The sequence below is a fragment of the Typopeltis vanoorti genome, chromosome 19 (genome assembly GCF_054136105.1).
Source record: "Typopeltis vanoorti isolate ZY-2024b chromosome 19, IOZ_Tvanoo_1.0, whole genome shotgun sequence".
Lineage (NCBI taxonomy): Eukaryota > Metazoa > Arthropoda > Arachnida > Uropygi > Thelyphonidae > Typopeltis > Typopeltis vanoorti.
The window spans coordinates 494,159-512,535 of NC_143567.1; the positions used below are offsets into that span (position 1 = coordinate 494,159).

Sequence of the window (18,377 nt, forward strand, 5' to 3'; positions counted from 1 at the left end):
GACATCCATTCTCCTTAGCCCAGACCTCCAATCTATCCAAATCATCCTGCAAAATTTTGACGTCATCTGCATTCACTATTGCCCTACCCAACTTCGCATTATCCGCAAACAAATGAACTGTTCCTCTCAGATCATTTCCTATATCATTTATGAACAAATTAAACAGCAGTGGTCCAAGAACAGATCCTTGTGGCACACCACTAGTCACAGGCCGTCTTGTGGACTCTACTCCCGAGTAAACCACTCTCTGATATCTCTCCGTCAACCACCCTCCTATCCATCTCACCAACCCTATGTCCATTTCCATATGCTGCAATTTACTGATTAGAATTCCATGTGGAATCCTGTCAAAGGCCTTGGCAAGGTCCAGTAGAATCACCGTAAACCCATTACCCTTATCCAGTTCTGCCGTCACTGTGTTATAATACGTGAGCAAGTTACTGAGGCATGACCTACCCTTCACAAAACCATGCTGTCCCCGATACAGTATCCCATTTTCTTCTATCCAATCTTGTATTTTCCTCTTGACTATTTTCTCTAAGACCTTGACAATGATTCCTGATATGCTAATCGGTCGGTAATTCACAACAGCAGTCCTGGAACCACCTTTATGCAGTGGAACTATTTTCCCCTCTTTCCACCCGCTCGGGACTAACCCAGGCCCGAGACTCAAATTAAACAAAATGGTCAAGGGTACTGACAATTCTTTAGCTGCTTCTCGTACAACACGAGCTGGTATACCATCCAATCCTACAGATGTATTGACATTGAGGTTATGCAATAGACTACTCAGCTCCACTTCATTAACCACAATTCCCGTATAATCTACTGGTTTATTCTTTTCTGCAATGTCACCACCTGGATGATATACTTTTGCAAAGTGCTCACTCAGTAACTCAACTATCTCAACTGATTCAGTTACCTCCCTTCCATCGGCATTCTTTAAAATCAATCTGCCATGTACAGGATTCTCTTTAGCCTGCATGGCCAATGTTCTTTCGTAATCCTTTTTTGCTTTTCTTACCACACTTGTCACCCTTCTGGCCTGCGCTTTATACCGTTCATGTGCCTGTCGGTCACCCTTCTCCTTAAATTCCCTCCATAGTTGTTTCTTTTTTTGCAACTCAAGCTTAATGGTGTTATTCATCCATTTAACCCTCTGTAGCATCAGCTTGTTCGAGGTTCCGAAGCAGAATTGAAGCTGTGATCGATGCTAATGGTGGTTATTTTGAGTAAATCTTGTTGATAGTATTGTAATTAACTCTGCCTGTAATGTTTTTTGTCAATTCATTAAATTTAATAGATACAAAGAAGATTTTCTTTTTCCTTACGAAACTGTCAAATTTATCCCGAACACCCTGTATATTGGTCTTCTTCTGAGTCGTTTTCCTGCCAACCTGGCAGAGAACACTTGTTTTGCTAATCTTTCCTTGCCCATTCTGTTTATGTGACCATACCACCTGAGGTTAGCTCTGCTAACGCATTCCTGGATGCAGACAATGTCAAGTTCTTTCCTAATATCCTTGTTTTTAATATGATATTGCCATTGATGCCATCTATTCACATCTCTAATCTTTCTCAGGACTAAATAGTGATTGCTTCCAATTTCAAATCCTCTGTACACTCTGGTGTCCTGCACCAGGGAGAAAACATCAATATCCTTGTCTCTTCTCTCCATGTGAATTTGTGCACATTTTTACGTTGGAACATGGTGTTAGTAATAACCAGTCCATGTCCTGAGCAGAAATCCAACGGGTATTTGCCATTATTATTAGCTTTGCTCTTTTCTCCAAATTTTCCAAAACATTTTTGTATGTCTGACAATGACTTCTACCCTGCTATTTAAATCCCCAACTAGGACCAACTTTTCCTTTTTCATTGTGTAAGTAGCTTTCTCTAGAGCACATATGGGCAACCCGTGGGCCGAATCGCCCTAATCTATTTCAGTGAAGTTTGTCTGATTTTGTGTTCTACTAATTCACATTAAGGTGACATCATATGACGTTGCGCAAAACACAGTTTTCTCCAGCCAAGGTCTCTTTCTCACTTTGACTAGTGGCGTGTGTGAACGTGTTACAACATGTCAGTTCAGTACTTGTGTTTGTTCAGTGCCTGCATTGATGTTATGTTCTGTTGAGTGCCTGTGGTGTAAAAGATAGCTTTTCTTGACAGTTCTGAATATCGCTTATAAATTTGGGACAATGTCAGTAGTTATTGCAAAAAAAAGAAATGCAGAGAATTGTCAATTTCAAGACAACTGGACGGAGGATTATTATTTTATTCTGAATAAAGGTTTACCTGTATGTTTGCTGTGCAACAAATCTGTATCTGTCAATAAAGAATACAACTTGAAGAGACATTTTACTTTGAAACATGCAGATCACCGAAAAATTGATGGACAACTACAAAAAGATGAAATACAGAAGTTGAAGAACTTGGATACCCAGCAGCAAATGTCTAACAAGCAAAGAATGCAACACCACAGCATTGTCAAAGCCAGCTTTATGGTAAGCAAAAAAATCGCTAAGCATTCTAAGTCATTTGGTGAAGGAGAATTTATCAAAGATTGTCTGTTGGATGTTGCAAGTATAATATGTCCTGAAAAGAATAAAGACTTTGAGAATATTCATTTGTCGAGACGTACAGTTGTCCGACGGATAGAAATTATGGCTGATGATATCAAAAAAAGTTTAAAAGAGAAGATTGCTAGATTGGAAACATTTTCAATTGCTTTGGATGACAGCACCGATGCCTCTGATACAGCACAACTAGCAATGTTTATTCGAGGAGTTGATGCGGATTTCAACATCACAGAAGAATTATTGGCGCTTCGGCCATTAAAAGGAACAACTACCGGTGAAGATATATTTGAAACAGTCAACACAGTCTTCGAGAGATTTGGGCTTAAATGGAGTTCACTATCTGGCATATGCACTGATGGAGCCCCTGCAATGGTTGGTGCACAGAAGGGATTTATTGGAATAGTTCATGAAAGAGCAATAGAACTACAGATCCATCCGGAAAATTTAACAAATTTTGACTGCATTATCCACCAACAAAATCTGTGTGCAAAATCAATTATATTCACAAATGTTATGAAAGTTGTAGTAGACAGTATTAACTTTATTACGTCACGTGCACTTAATCACCGCCAATTTAAGGAGTATTTGGCAGACCTATTTTCGGATTAGGAAAATGTGTCTTATTATTGTGAAGTGAGGTGGGTGAGTAAAGGTAAAATGTTAAAACGATTTTATGATCTGAGAAAAGATGTTGAGTGGGTGTGTGATTTAGCATTCCTTGTAATGTCACCGGATACCTAAATGAACTAACTGTTAAATTGTAAAAACAAGCACAATTGGTTCATGAACTGCATGGATGTGTCAAAGCTTTTTGTAATAAACTAAGATTGTTGGAAAGTCAGATAAAAGCTAAAAATTGTTATCATTTTCCTACTCCAGCAACTCATAAAAATATACCTTATAACTGTTATGGAGATAAACTGAAGGCACTAACAGAGCAATTTGATACATGGTTTGCCAACTTCAAAAACAAACACTCCACATTCGCTATATTTGCTCGTCCGATGGATGCTGATGTAAATAATGTGCCAGAAAACTTACAGATGGAACTTATTGAGCTTCGGCAGATTTAGTGCTAAAATCACAATTGAACAACGTTGCTTTGACGGATTTTTATAAATTTTATTTGGTGGAAGAAAAATATTCAAATTTACACGCCTTTTCAAGAAAAATCATTTGTCTTTTAGGCAGCACGTATATCTGTGAAAATTTTTTTTCGAGGATGAAATACAATAAATCAAAAATTCAGACAAGAATAACGGACAAAACCTCAAAAATTCTATGCGATTATCCTCATGTAATATTCACGTCAATATTGATAGTCTCGTAGTTGAAGTACAAGGCCAATCTTCACATTAAATTGTTATGTCGTTCATTATATTATAAAATTTATGAATAGCTTTATACCAAAGTATTATATTATAAATAAATGAAATATGAAGTAGCAACTTGTTTTAATTCATTTAATATTATTAATTTATTTTATTTAATAATTTGGTCCAGCCCTTAAATCAGAGATAGAATGATAATTTGGCCTCGAACTAGGAAAGGTTGCCCATACCTGCTCAAGAGCCTCGCAAAATTCCTCCACTTCTACCTTAGTAGAGCCTTCACTGGGACCATAGGCACAAATAAGTCTCATTGTCCAGTTCCCCATTCTGATATTTGCCCACATCACTCTATTTGAGACTGCCTGCCATTCAAGAAGATTAGCCTCGTATTTAGTGTTGAATACTATGGCTACCCCCTTCTTTTCCTTGATTGTCATTGCCTGAATATAACATTTTGTATTTATTGCTCAGAAAGATCTCACCAGTTTTTGTCTTTTTTGTTTCAGTCACCCCTATTATGTTGATCTGGTACTTATCTAATTCCTCAGCTAGCTCCATTTCTTTGCCATTCAGGCTTCTTATGTTGATAGTACCGATCTTTAACTCTGGTGATGTTTGGTTGGGGTGTGCTTTCAAATTTGTTCCAGTAGCTGACTTTTAGCTGTTCGCCCTGGTTCCCTGGCGAATTCAGTCATTCCTTATATCATTATTATTATTATTATTATTATTGTTGTTCCAGGCAACTCCAAGTAGTCAACAGACTCATCGTGGGAGGCCCTAACATCATGTCAAGAACAACTATTCGACATTGACACAGTATCTATCATACCTTGCCTTGAACTCATTCATGGTCGTAGCACCCACAACAGACTCTGGAAACTCATTCCACTCATTCACCACTCTCCAAGTAAAAAACCTAGCTCTAACTCCCTTGTCAATCACGCTCTTGCCCAGCTTCGATGCATGGCCCCTAGTCCTCCCACCACCAGTCATATTTTCAAAAATATCTTCTGGATCAATCTTATAGAAACCCTTCAGTAATTTCAATGTCTCAATCATATCACCCCTGCTTTGCCTATCGTCCAATCTCTGCAACCCACAAATCTTCAACCTATTCTCATAAGGTTCATTCCACAGACCTTCTATCATCTTGGTCACTCGTCTCTTGATCCTCTCCACTTCCTCCCCATCACGAAGAAACCCTGGTGCCCGTAACTGGGCACAGTAGTCCAGATGGGGTCTTATCAAGGCTCAATACATAGGAACAACAACTTGTTTGTCTCTGCATGTTAAAGTATTTTTCAGAAGCTAAGTGATTTGATGAGCTGATTTAGTCACTTTTGCAATGTGCCCCCTAAACTTCAAGTCCCTATCCACCAACACTCCCAAATCCCTGGACTCATCAATCTCCTGGAGTATGGTTCCACCAATGCGATATACTGCTGCTATTCTTTTCACCCTGAAGTGCATAACCTTGCACTTTGCCACATTAAATTGACATCCATTTTTCCTAGCCCAGTCCTCCAAACTATCCAAATCATCCTGTAAAATTTTGACATCCTGTGTACTCACAATTGCTCTACCCAACTTTGCATCAGCAAACAAGTGAATACTTCCTCTCAAATCCTTTCCTATATCATTGATGAATATATGAAATTGAAAAGTAGTGGTCCAAGAATAGAGCCCTACGGCACACCACTAGTCACAAGCCGTATTTTAGATTCCACTCCTGCATAAACCACTCTCTGGTATCTCTCCTTCAACCACCCTCCTATCCATCTCACCAACCCTGTATTTATCCCCATCTGCTCCAGTTTACTGATTAGGGTTCCATGTGGTATCCTGTCAAAGGCCTTGGCAAGGTACGGTAGTATCACTGTAAACCCATTACCCCTATCCAGTTCAGCCGTCACTGTGTTATAAAACGTGAGCAAGTTACTGAGGCATGATCTACCCTTCACAAAACCATGTTGTCCCCCCATACAATATCCCATTTTCATCTAGCCAATCGTGCATTCTTTTCTTGACTAATTTCTCTAAGACCTTGACAATGATTCCTGATATGCTAATCGGTCAGTAATTTACAACAGCAGTCTTGGAACCATCTTTATGCAGTGGAACTATTTTCCCCTCTTTCCACCTCGGATCTGGGTTAGTCCCCCTCGTGACTAACCCAGATCCGAGACTCAAATTAAACAAAATGGTCAAGGGTACTGACAATTCTTTAGCTACTTCTCGTATGACACAAGCTGGTATACCATTCAATCCCACGGATGTATTGACATTGAGGTTATGCAATAGACTAATCACCTCCACTTCATTCACCACAATTCCCGTATAATCTACTGGTTTATTCGTTTCTGCAATGTCACCACCTGGTTGATATATACTTGCAAAGTGCTCACTCAGTAGCTCAACTATATCAACTGATTCAGTTACCTCCCTACCATCGGCATTCTTTAAAATCATTCTGCCATGTACATTTTTCCTTTTACTTGCTACATATCTAAAACACTGTTTAGGATTCTCTTTAGCCTGCATGGCCGATGTTCTTTGGTAATCTTTTTTTACTTTTCTTACCACACTCATTGCCCTTCTGGCCTGCGCTTTATACCGTTCATGTGCCTGCCGGTCACCTTTCTCCTTAAATTCCCTCCATAGTTGTTTCTTTTTTTGTAGCTCAAGCTTAATGGTGTTATTCATCCATTTACCCCTACTTGATTTATTATTCGGACTCTAGGTATACAGTCAGCCATTGCTTCATGCAAACACTTCTTAACTGCCTCCCATGCACTGTCAACTTCTGGTCCTTGCAGTTGTACATGCCATGGCACAGAACCAATCAAACTCCTAAGCTTGTCATACTTTCCAGCCCGATAATTCCACATGTACCCTGTCTTAATTGAAAATTCCACACCTTTAGCCACCTCCCAAGTCAAGACCCTATGATCACTCTCACCAATTGGTGGCAATGTGGTCAAATTTGTTACAGCCATATCCTCAGATGTAATTACTAGATCAAGCACTCTCTCTGACCACTAGTATTTTCCATTACATGCTGTCACAGATAGTTATCCCTTAATAACCGCATAAAATCCAATTCCTTCCTCCCGTGTGTACTCTCCTCACTCCAATCAATGCCACCATAGATGAAATCTCCCATAATAATTACCCTCATTTCTTCTATTTGTTTGTGCATACTGTCATGACCATCTTTTCCATCACCTGGTCTATAGCAGCACCCAATTGTATATTTAGTTCTGCTAGCCAAATTTCACACCAAATGGCCTCAAATGTGCTCTTTTCTCTATCCTGCAATTCAACTTCTATTCTCCTTGGCTGTAGCTCATCAGCTATCATCAACAATAATAGAAGTCCCTCCTCCCCCCATTTTATTCTCCCTGTCATTCCATCATTAATATACAATTCCTGTATGTATTTTATAACCTGCATAAAGTGAACTAATTTCTCTGTAGTTGTTTCCTTTTTAAAAAAAAAATTGATATAACCAGTCCCTTTTTCTAAGAGCTAGGAGTTTCTCCAAGGAATTCAAATGTTATTAAAGAATATTAAAATAAACCTCTATTTTGGACCTTTTTTTTTTACTCTATTTGTACTTCTGTTGTCTTAGAATTTAGAATTATGATGACTTTTTTTTTAATTATATTTTCTATTACTCTGTTCCAGTTACATAGTTATCTTTTTCTTTTCCATCTGTTCCTTATGTGTATGCTTTCTGTTATTTATTGATTTTATCAGGATTTGTTTCAAATTTTCCTGATCTCGTTATTTCTTCAATATATGTTTGATATTTCTGCTTAATACTGAAATTATGAAATGAAGCAATAATCTTTAACTATGTATATAATCATTATAATTTGATTCAAAATGTCAATACACTCTTATATCTAGGATTAACTCAAATATCTTAGTTTTTAATTATATATTAAGTGGTTTGCAGACCATGCATATTTGTGGATTTCTTTATGATTAAGTACTGGTTTATTATTTTCATATTATAATGATTACAGACTTCACCAAATTTACCTATCTTTATATTGAATTTTCTGTTTGCTATTTAGCATTTAAGTCTCCTATTGATAAATAATCTGCTTTATTACTGTTATGTATGACTTGAAGCAATTATTTATAAAAGGTATCATTTTCTTCTTCTTTCCACTCTTTTGCTACATAAGCACCAGTTATTGTTATATGGCCTTTTAATGTTTTGAGTTGATCCATCATAGATTTGTATGTGGATGTAGTTGTTTCTTTAGTAACTATTTGCTTTTTCTTTATTTTAAATGAGTGGGAAGGCAGTTCATGCTAATTTATTTAATGGTATCATTCACAGCACAAGAATAATAAGAAAATAATTAATATTTTCTTACTAATTATTAAAAGCAAATAGTTACTAAATATTATTAAACAATTTAGTTTAACATTGGGATCAGTTTAAAAATTGTAATGGACAACAAGGAACTAAAGTCCTAATTGATGCCATCTATTGTTGGATAAAAAGAGAGAAAAACAAGTATTAATTTGATCTTAAAATGACTGAATTCCAAATTTTTGGTAAATTGATACCACCATACTTGTGTTGAAGGTTTGGGAAATGTTTTAAAGCTGCTGCCAAAACCAATCTCTCTCTCTCTCTCTCTGACTTATTGTGACTTCTGTGTAGCACTTTTATTTTATTCAATTTGATCCTGTGTGAAGGGATATCCAAGACATGGTCTTCTAGTCCCGATGGGAAGTACTGTTGCGATCCACCTTGGAGAACATAAATACATTCAGCATTACTGGCAAGTGTCAGGACTAACACTTAGCAGGCACACACCACATGTATGTACACAAAAATGACAAATATCGGATCTCATAATTAACAAAGATAATTAGTAATTATCAGGTTAACTACACTTCTATATAAAAAAAACATTGCCACTGGCTATAATAATGTATATCTGTGTAAATCATTCCTTCTCTAAGATACTATCCCAAAAGATAAGTTATTGCACTGTATACACTGTATCCTGGTATAGTTGTAGAAGGTTTTTTTTTTTTTTTTTTCACCTGGTTATATCACAACTTGATAAGAAATTATATTCTTGTTTAACTGGAGGGCACTAGCGTTGTCCTTAGTACTGACTGTTGCACACATGTTGCTCAGATAAGTCATTAATTTTAGTAGATATTGTTAAATATAATTGCTGGTATTTTGTTTATTTTTTACCTTGACTATTGTATGGTATGAGATTTCTGAGGATAGCTCCTGGCCAGATAAGTGATATTTTGAGTAAAAATTGATGAATTTCCATAGTATTGTTTACTTTTAGTATTTTTGCTTGTTTTTTGAGTATTTTAATAGTAAATTGATAGATACGATTATCTGTGCACATGGCTCCCATAAAGAGGAATACAAAGATGGCATCTAGGTTACCATATTTGTCTAAAAATCTTAACTTCAAGAACTTGATTCAGTGTACTGTTTGCGAAATGTATGCATTGAGGAGAGCGGTTGGAGTCTGGTTAAACAACGACAGTGAAGTGAATGTGTGCAAAAAGTGTAAAGAATGTGAGGATTTAAAGAATGTTTCAGGTCGTGTGAGTGATATCGTTGTTAAAAGTGAGAATCTAGCTAACAGCGATATTCGTGGTATGAATGGCGATATTTGCGAGGTAGTACCTGATAGCTGTGAGAGTGGCGTTGAAAGTGAGAATGAAGGTAAGCATACAGAATGATTGAATGAATCGTCTGAGAATAAAAATGACACTGACACTATGAGTGACATCGCTCTCTTATGCGGAGCAATACATAGGGCAAATCAGCAGCTGGAGCGTTGGCAAAAATCTTTAACATGCGTGCCGACTAATAATTGGCAAAAGTATGATAGAAAAAATAAGGGTATGATAGTGAGTGTAAACAAAATGAAAGAGCATGTGTTGTATGGAGATTCCTTAGTAAGAGGTGTGTTAGTTGAGAGTTTAACAAAATCGTACCAACCCGGTGCGAACATTAAGAATGTAAGCGAGTCAATTAGAATGCAAAAGTAGTGGGTGAAAGAATTGATAGTGGTAGCAGGTACAAATGATTCGAAAGGAAACAAGAAGGCTATGGCTATGAGGGAGGATGTGAAGGGATTGCTTGAGGTAGCAAAAGAGAAGAGTGAGAGAGTTAGGATGGTAAGTCTGTTGCCGCGGTATGACAGTGAAGAGTATAGAAGGAGGGCAATAATTGCTAATGACTTTATGTGTGAATTATGTTTGATGAGTGGTGTGGAATGAGTTTGATGGGCGAAAGGATTTATATAAAATGGATGGTTTACATTTGAATGGATTTGGTGTGTGGAGACACTTGAAAAGGTGTTGTCGAACGTAGTGGAAGTGAATGTGCAGAATCAGGTAAACTAGAGTTATTGGTGGGGGTGGTAGATATGCAGATTTTAAGGAGACAGTTGAGTGTATGAATGTGTGTAATATGCCCAAGCGAGTAGGAAAGACCAGGAATCATCAAAATAGGGATGGGACAAATCGGCTTCTGCAATTCATGTATACAAATGCCAGAAGTATTAGGAACAAGAAGGAAGAATTTTTGGCCTTTTGTTGGCACTTCCAGACCACAGGTTATTGGCATTAGTGAAACATGGCTGACAGAAGTTGACATAGCTAGTGGGATTGAATGTGAGGGTATGGTGTGTTCAGGAGAGATCGGGAGAATAAAATGGGGGGGGGTGTTATTGATGATACCTGATGAGCTACAGCCAAGGAGAATACAAGTGGAACTGCAGGATAGAGAAAAGAGCACATTTGAGGCTATTTGGTGTGAGATTGAAACTAGCAGAACAAAATATACAGTTGGGTGCTGCTATAGACCAGGTGATGGAATAGATGGTGGAGATAGTATGCATAAGCAAATAGAAGAAATTAGTGGAAGGAGGGTAATTATTATGGGAGATTTTAACTATGGTAACATTGATTGGAAGGAGGAGAGGAAGGAATTGGATTTTATGCAGTTATTAAGGGATAACTATCTGCGACAACATGTAATGGAAAATACTAGGGGGGTCAGAGAGTACTTGATGTAGTAATTGCATCTGAGAATATGGCTGTAACAAATATGACCACGTTGCCACCAATTGGTGAGAGTGATCATAGGGGTCTTGACTTGGGAGGTGGCTAAAGGTGTGGAATTTACAATTAAGACAGGGTACGTGTGGAATTATCGGGCTGGTAAGTATGACAAACTTAGGAGATTGATTGGTTCGGTGCCATGGCATGTACAACTGCAAGGGCTAGAAGTTGATTGTGCATGGGAGGCGGTTAAGAAGTGTTTGCATGAAGCAATGGCTGACTTCATGCAAAGGGTTAAGAGTGTGGTAAGAAAAGCAAAAAAGGATTGCGAAAGATTCTCTTTGGCCATGCAGGCTAAAGAGAATCCTAAACAGTTTTTTCGATATGTTGCAAGTAAAAGAAAATATGTATATGGCAGAATGATTTTAAAGAATGCTGATGGTAGGGAGGTAACTGAATCAGTTGATATAGTTGAATTACTGAGCAAGCACTTTGCAAGAATATATCATCCAGATGGTGACATTGCAGAAATGAATGCACCAATAGATTATATGGGAATTGTGGTGAATGAGGTGGAAGTGAGTAGTCTATTGCAAAACCTCAGTGTCAATACTTGATGGGGAGGAGGTGGAGAGGATCCAGAGACAAGTGACCAAGATGATAGCCGGTCTGTGGAATGAACCTTATGAGAACAGGTTGAAGATTTGTGGGTTGCAAATATTGATTAATAGGCAGAAAAAGGGTGATATGATTGAGGCATTAAAATTACTGACAGATTTCTATAAGATTAATCCAGAAGATATTTTTGAGAATAGGACTAGGAGCCATACATGGAAGCTGGCAAGAATGTGCTTACCAGGGGTGTTAGAGCTAAGTTTTTTACTTGGAGAGTGGTAAATGAGCAGAATAAGCTGCCAGAGTCTGTTGTGGGTGCGATGACCGTGAATGAGTTTAAGGCGAGGTATGATAGATACTGTGCAATTGTCGAATAATTTGTTCTTGACATGATGTTAGGGCCTCCCTCGATGAGTCTATCGACTCCTTGGAGTTGCCCGAAATAATAATAATAACAATATTCTTTCAAAAATGTTGTACGTATCAGTACTATAACATATGAGAAATGTTATGGTACTGAAATCACTGTGCGGGATTTATTGGATGTAGCATATGTTTAATGCATTCCTTGCTAACAGTGAATGATTTGTGATATGAGAACAAGAATAAGAATATTTGTCAGAAATGTTTCAAAAGTAAATGTAAGAAATGCAAGTTGTGTTGGGAGCTAAAGAATGAAGGAATTGATATTATGGATATAAGGCAAGATTGTGGAAGTGTTATGAAGAACTTAGCAGAAGCAGTGAATGATAGTGCACGAAATACAAATGAGTGTTTGAAGGAAAGGTTTGAAAGTAATAATGTGGATGATGAGATGCCAGTGTGGAAAGAAATTGCACACTTATGCAGACTCCTTCACAGGACAAAACGTGAACTCAAGCAAGTGGAGAAATGATTGGCATGTGGCACAGAACAGTGGAGAATGAATTGGGAAAAGCATAAACGTACAAGAAACTGGGAGGAAAGAGATAGCATTGTATGAAGAATCAATGATAAGAAGTATACTTAATAAGAAAGTGATGAAAGCATGTTTTTCAGGTGCAAAAATGAAGGATGTCGATGAAGCCGTTAGAAGCAAACAAGTTAATTGTTTTGGCAGGCACAACTGATTTGAAAGATGAGAAATATGTAAGATATGAAAGAGTTGTTAGAAGAAGCAAAAATGAAGAGAAAGAAAGCAAAGATTGTGAGTCTGCCACCTTGGCATGGTAGGAGAGAACTGAGAAGGGTCATGATTGTCAATGAGAAGATTGTGCAGGAGGAATGGTGTGCAGTTTATAGATATGTGGAGTGAATTTGGATGTAAGGGACTGTATATGCCTGATGTTTTGCTTGGAGAAAGTGTTTTTCAGTGAGAGTTTGGAAGTGCAAAATCAGGGAAACTACAGATATTTCCCTGGGCTAGATAAGTGTGAGTGAGGAAATGATTGTGAAGAACTTGGTGCAGTTTCCATCCACTGAATTAGAAACCTTTATGGAGATGTATATAAATGTCACACAGCGTATATGCAAAATACTTGGTCATGTGTTCTAGGCAACTGTTTAAAAATGCTGCTGGTCACTAATCGTCAATAGTGTTGATCACAATGGGAAAAACAAAGGATCTTTCAAAGTTTGATAGAAGGCTTATTGTGGATGCCAAAGTGGCTGAGGCCACAATTTTGAAAACAGCAGAGCCGACTGGTTTCTGCTGTTTACAAAAGATGAGATATCCCATGTGTTTAATAAGTGGTAAAATAACTTATATTGCTTATCAAAGATAGATAACTGTGGTCCTGAGCAGATTGTACTTGTGCATGAGCACATGAGGCTCTAGCTTAGGGCTCCAAAAATTATAATCAATTTAAGCCCACCTCCCCAACTGTGAAATGGGGACCCAGAGCACTTTAATGCATTGGGCCCTGTCTACCTTGGGAAGAACGTAAATATAGCCCTTGTCCTAAGAGACAATCTGTCAGGAATGAGATCGCCTTCATCTGAGAAGGCTTCAATCGGAACTTCCTGTGTGCACCATTTGACCAAAGCATTTAATAAAGATTGTCCTTATCCCTATCTGAATGAATTATGTGCAGAGAATTGATGGGGATCAGTATTGGTGGTCATCATACTCCTATATGGAAACTACTGATATTTACAAAGAACCTGAAGGTTCATCTACAGTGGTGTCGGGAACACCGTGACTGGACACTGGAAGACTAGTAAAGTTGTGGTCGCTGATGAGTCATAGTACACCTTGTTCTGTTGGTATGTAACAGATCCCCTGATATTGCTGGAAGGTTTGGTATCCTCCAAGGAATAGCTGAACATTGTTGCCGATCAAATCAATCCTGCAATGTTGACTTTTGATCAGCAGGTGACGATTGTTTCGTGAATGATATTGCTGCTGTCCATTGTGAAAGAATTGTTCAACAAACGTGACAGCAACTTTCATTTTCCTTTACCACCACATATCCTGCATCTGAACCTCACTGAGAATGTATGGGACATGTTAGAAAAGCAGATCTGGGAGCAAAGACCTCTTTGTCAAATGTGAGCCAGTTAAAGAAATGTCTGGTGGAGACCTGGTATGTGCTCTAGATGTCGATGCATTCAAACACTTTGTGGAATCTATGTCAAAACACGTGCTGTAATTAGGACTAAAGGAGATCTAATGTGGTAATAAAGTTTCTAATTCAGTGGCCGGTATGTGTGGATACTAATGGCTTCATGTGAATTGCCTTAGTATACCATAACACAAAGTACACATCCTTTTTGAGGTGTGCATAACACTATGCATTATGGGAAGAGCCACGCTTCAGACCAGTTCTCCCTCTGTTGAGGTCTCATCAGTGGGACTACATCTGTCTCTGGCTCCTTCTAATGAGACATCAAAAAAGCTCAAAACTAGTTTGAATTAAACAAAACTATAATTTCTTGGCAATTTTAATTAAAGGTTGAATTAATGCAGGTCATATATTTCTCATATCGCTTTTGGAATTTTATAACCGCTGATCAAAACGGATCTTTGGTCTTACAACAGAACAAGGAAGATACTGTTTTCACTTAAAGCACTGAATGTAATTAAAACCAGTAAAATTCTAATGAAAATATTGTTGAGACTAATGAATTAAACACATTAATGATTGAAGGGAAAAAATGAACAAAATGTTAGAAGGTGAACGAAATTCTTTAGTGACACTTTCAGAAACAGACAAATTTTGAAACAAGAATTTGCCTGGAAAAATGATATCATTCTTTTCTGACCAATTAACTGACATGAAGAAATTCTGAAAATGTTCCTTTAGAATTTGTTTGATATCTGTATAATTGCCAACAGTAATCCTGAGTCGTTATTCTAAAGTTTTGTGTGGAATGTGATTAATTAAAACAGTATAATTTTAAAAATATCCAAGTTGTTTTTCATAATTTTTTAGACTCTGACTTAGTCCAGATTCACTTATTGTGTCTCAAGTCTTGCTAAACCCAGTATTATTATTTATTTAATAAACAATGTTTAATTTCATATGAATATGTAAGTTTTTTATAAATGTTTTCATGTTATTAATATGTCTATTTTTTATGTGTTTTTTTTTTTCTTTTAGGCTCATAGTGATGTTCAATCTAAAAAAGGCTCTATGGCAAAGTGCAGATACCAGATTTAATTGTGAATTTTTTTTAAATTACTTCAAAGCTGACTGATTAAAATGTTTATAGTCTGCTCTGTGGATGAATTATCTCGAATTTCATACCCGATTTTTGAAGAAAACAAAATTATATAATAAAATAAAATAGACTAAAGTTTCCTTATAGGAAAAAGTGAATTGCATGGATTACTTAAATGATCAAGGTTCTTCATGCGGTTCAACTAGAAGTGAGTGTACTGTTTGATTTTGTATGATAAAATTATGGAGATATCTTAAGTTTATTAAAAGTCTTCAGTACTGTTTGGACTGTTGTTCTTAATTGGTTCAGAGATAAACTGCCAGGTAACAAAAATTTCAATCAGTTAAACTTAACTGAATTTATTTTTCAAAGAAATTCAGAAAAATTTAAGCACTACCGAAATGGTAATCCCACATACAAATGTTGATGAACGATATTCTTGTGCCATTCAATCTTTTTTGACAAAGAGGACTGAATGGTCACTTGTTTGCTCTTCATGAAACAGATACTAATTAGCTAGGAAACCAGTTATCAACGTAGAAAAATAATTCTTCTTCTTTAGCTTGTTACCTCTAATCTTCTTTGCTGCAGTACCAACCTCTTTCATTCCTTTGTCTTGAACTCTTTCAGTCCAGTCCAGGATTCTCATCTCATCTAAGTCTTTTTGAATGTTATCATCCAAGTGCTGCTGCATTCGTCCTATAGGTCACTTTCCATCAGAGCTCATCTTGAATGCTTGTTTAGCCATTCTCTACCCACCCAGTCTTTTCACAGGTCCAAGCCATCTCAATCTGCAAGCTTCTGATGTAATCAGATAGAAGTGAAGATCTATAGAGTTCATATAGTTCTTGATTATGTGTTCTTCATTCACCTGTCATGTTATCCCTTACAGGTCCATAAACTTTTCTGAGGATTTTAGTTTCAAAGGTCTTCAAAACTTTTGTATCTTGGTCTGTTATTCTCCAGGTTTTTGCTCCATATAAACCAACAGGTTTAATGATTACCTTGTATATTTCTGTTTTATCTCTAATTGACAGAATTTTGGACGATAATAAATGACATAGTGAATGAAAAGATCTGATGTCATTCTAATGACTTCATTTTCTCCATCTAGGCATAATATCATCTGCATATATAATAATATCTAATATTACTGTTCAGCTTCTTTTTCTAAAGCTAAATTAAAAAGGATGGGTGAAAGGACATCTTGCTTCAATCGTGTCTTAATATCAAAAGGATCAGATCTGATTCCATTAGCCATTGCCATGCTTTGGCTGTCAGTGGTGGAAATTTTGATTAAATGTATTATCTGAGATATTCGCTGTTCATCTAATATTCCTTGAAGGCCTTCTCTATGGATGCTGTCATATGCTTTTCTGAAATCTCTAAATAAAATGAACCTGCTAATTATATACATATACAGGTATCCTTTGCTTAATGTGCCAAAATTAATTGCTGCAATCCCTTGATATATGTGGTAAGAGTTTTGATTAACATGCCTTTAAATTTACCAAAATTCCACCAAATACGACATCTTTGCTACAACCCATGGACATGCCATCATTGCAACTTTCAAAGCCTATTTTCTTAAAAAGACATTCTCAAAGGCAGTAGAAACAACAACAGGAGAAAATGCGATTAGGCTCCAAGAATTTTTTTTGAAAAATTTTAACATTAAACATGCAATTGAAAACATTCGCATCTCATGGGAGCAAGTGTCTTCTAGCTGCATGAGAGATGTTTGAAAAAACCTTTTGCAGAATGCTCTAATGACAAGTTGTTTTCAAAATCCTGTGAACAACGTGGTTGAAGAAATCATTGCAATTGGTGAAGACCTTGGTTTTAATTGTGTTGATACAGATGTTAGAGAATTATTGGATTCAAATTCAAAAGATTTCAGTGACAACAATCTTGAAAATGAACAACAACACGCATATGAAGACAACAAACAAATGGAATATGAAGATGAGGTTCCAAAGGAGATAACAATCAAAGAACTGGATGGAATATTTTGCAGTTTAGAATCGTTTAAGCAGCAAGTAATGGATATGGATCCAGATATTAATCGAAGAATGCTTGTTTGCCATGGTCTAGAGAGTCATTTTGCTTGTTACCGTAGAATTTATACTGATAAGAAAAATTTATTAAACATTCATTTTTTATCTTTCCTAAAAGAGTATATATAATATGAATTATTAATACAGTAATCGATCATGGACGAATTGTAATTTTTACCATTGATTATTGTATTTGATATATGCAGTAATATTGAGGAATTAATCAAGGGATGCCTGTATATATTTAGTATCTGTCATAGTGAAAAAATGCTGTCAACTGTAGACCTATTTCTTTGGAATCCTTCTTGATTCAGTGTGATTTACATGGAATTTCTTCAGCATAAGGTAGGATTCTTTTTAGTATAATATTAGATAAAAATTTTTTACCTTGCTGATGGGAACACTAACCTCCTATAATTTTCACATTAATTTTTGTTTCCCTTTTTAAATATCAGAATGATTACTGCTTCTTTCCATTCTGAGGGATCTCTTCTTTTTAACAAATTAAATTTATTAGTTTATGTATATGTGTAAGTTAATTCACCTCCACAATGATAAGGTCAACTACTATTTTGTCAGTGCCTGGTGCTTTGTTGTCTTTGAGCTGCTATACTTTCTTCTACTTTGGCTAGTGAAGTCTCATGTATTCCTGGGTAACAGGTATGATAAGTATTCTATTTAAAAGTTTCAACAGATTCATCACAGTTTAGGAGTTTGTTAAAGTACTCTCTCCACCTGTTTGCTATTTCATTTCTAGTGGCTAATATATGTCCATTACTATTGTTGATTATTGTAGTCGTAGTATGTGGACTTGTTTTTTACTTCTAATTTCATAGAAAAATTTTCTTTTTTTGTGTACAATTAGTTTTCTAATTGAGAAAATAATTAAATGCATAAAATTAAGAACTTCAACTTGGCAGTTTTATTATTTATTTAAATATATTTCTTAACCAAATTATAGCCACCATAAGTTTCATGTTGGCTATATGTCATAATTCAGAAGGTTATATGCCAGATGAAACAGAGTGGAGTCATTGTAATATTAATAATTAATGAACATGAAGTGTTTACTTACATAT

General features: G+C 36.4%; 1 protein-coding gene across 1 annotated transcript in view; it reads left to right on the forward strand.

Moving 5' to 3' along the window:
- LOC150095808 (eukaryotic translation initiation factor 4E-like) overlaps window positions 1-15,524 on the forward strand; it is a 151,478-nt gene extending 135,954 nt beyond the window's left edge. The window contains exon 7 of the mRNA XM_090408818.1: window positions 15,181-15,524. Within this exon, the coding sequence (XP_090264944.1) occupies window positions 15,181-15,240 (60 nt within the window). The 3' untranslated portion in view covers window positions 15,241-15,524. The remainder of the gene's footprint in view (window positions 1-15,180) is intronic.
- Window positions 15,525-18,377: the final 2,853 nt, after the last annotated feature.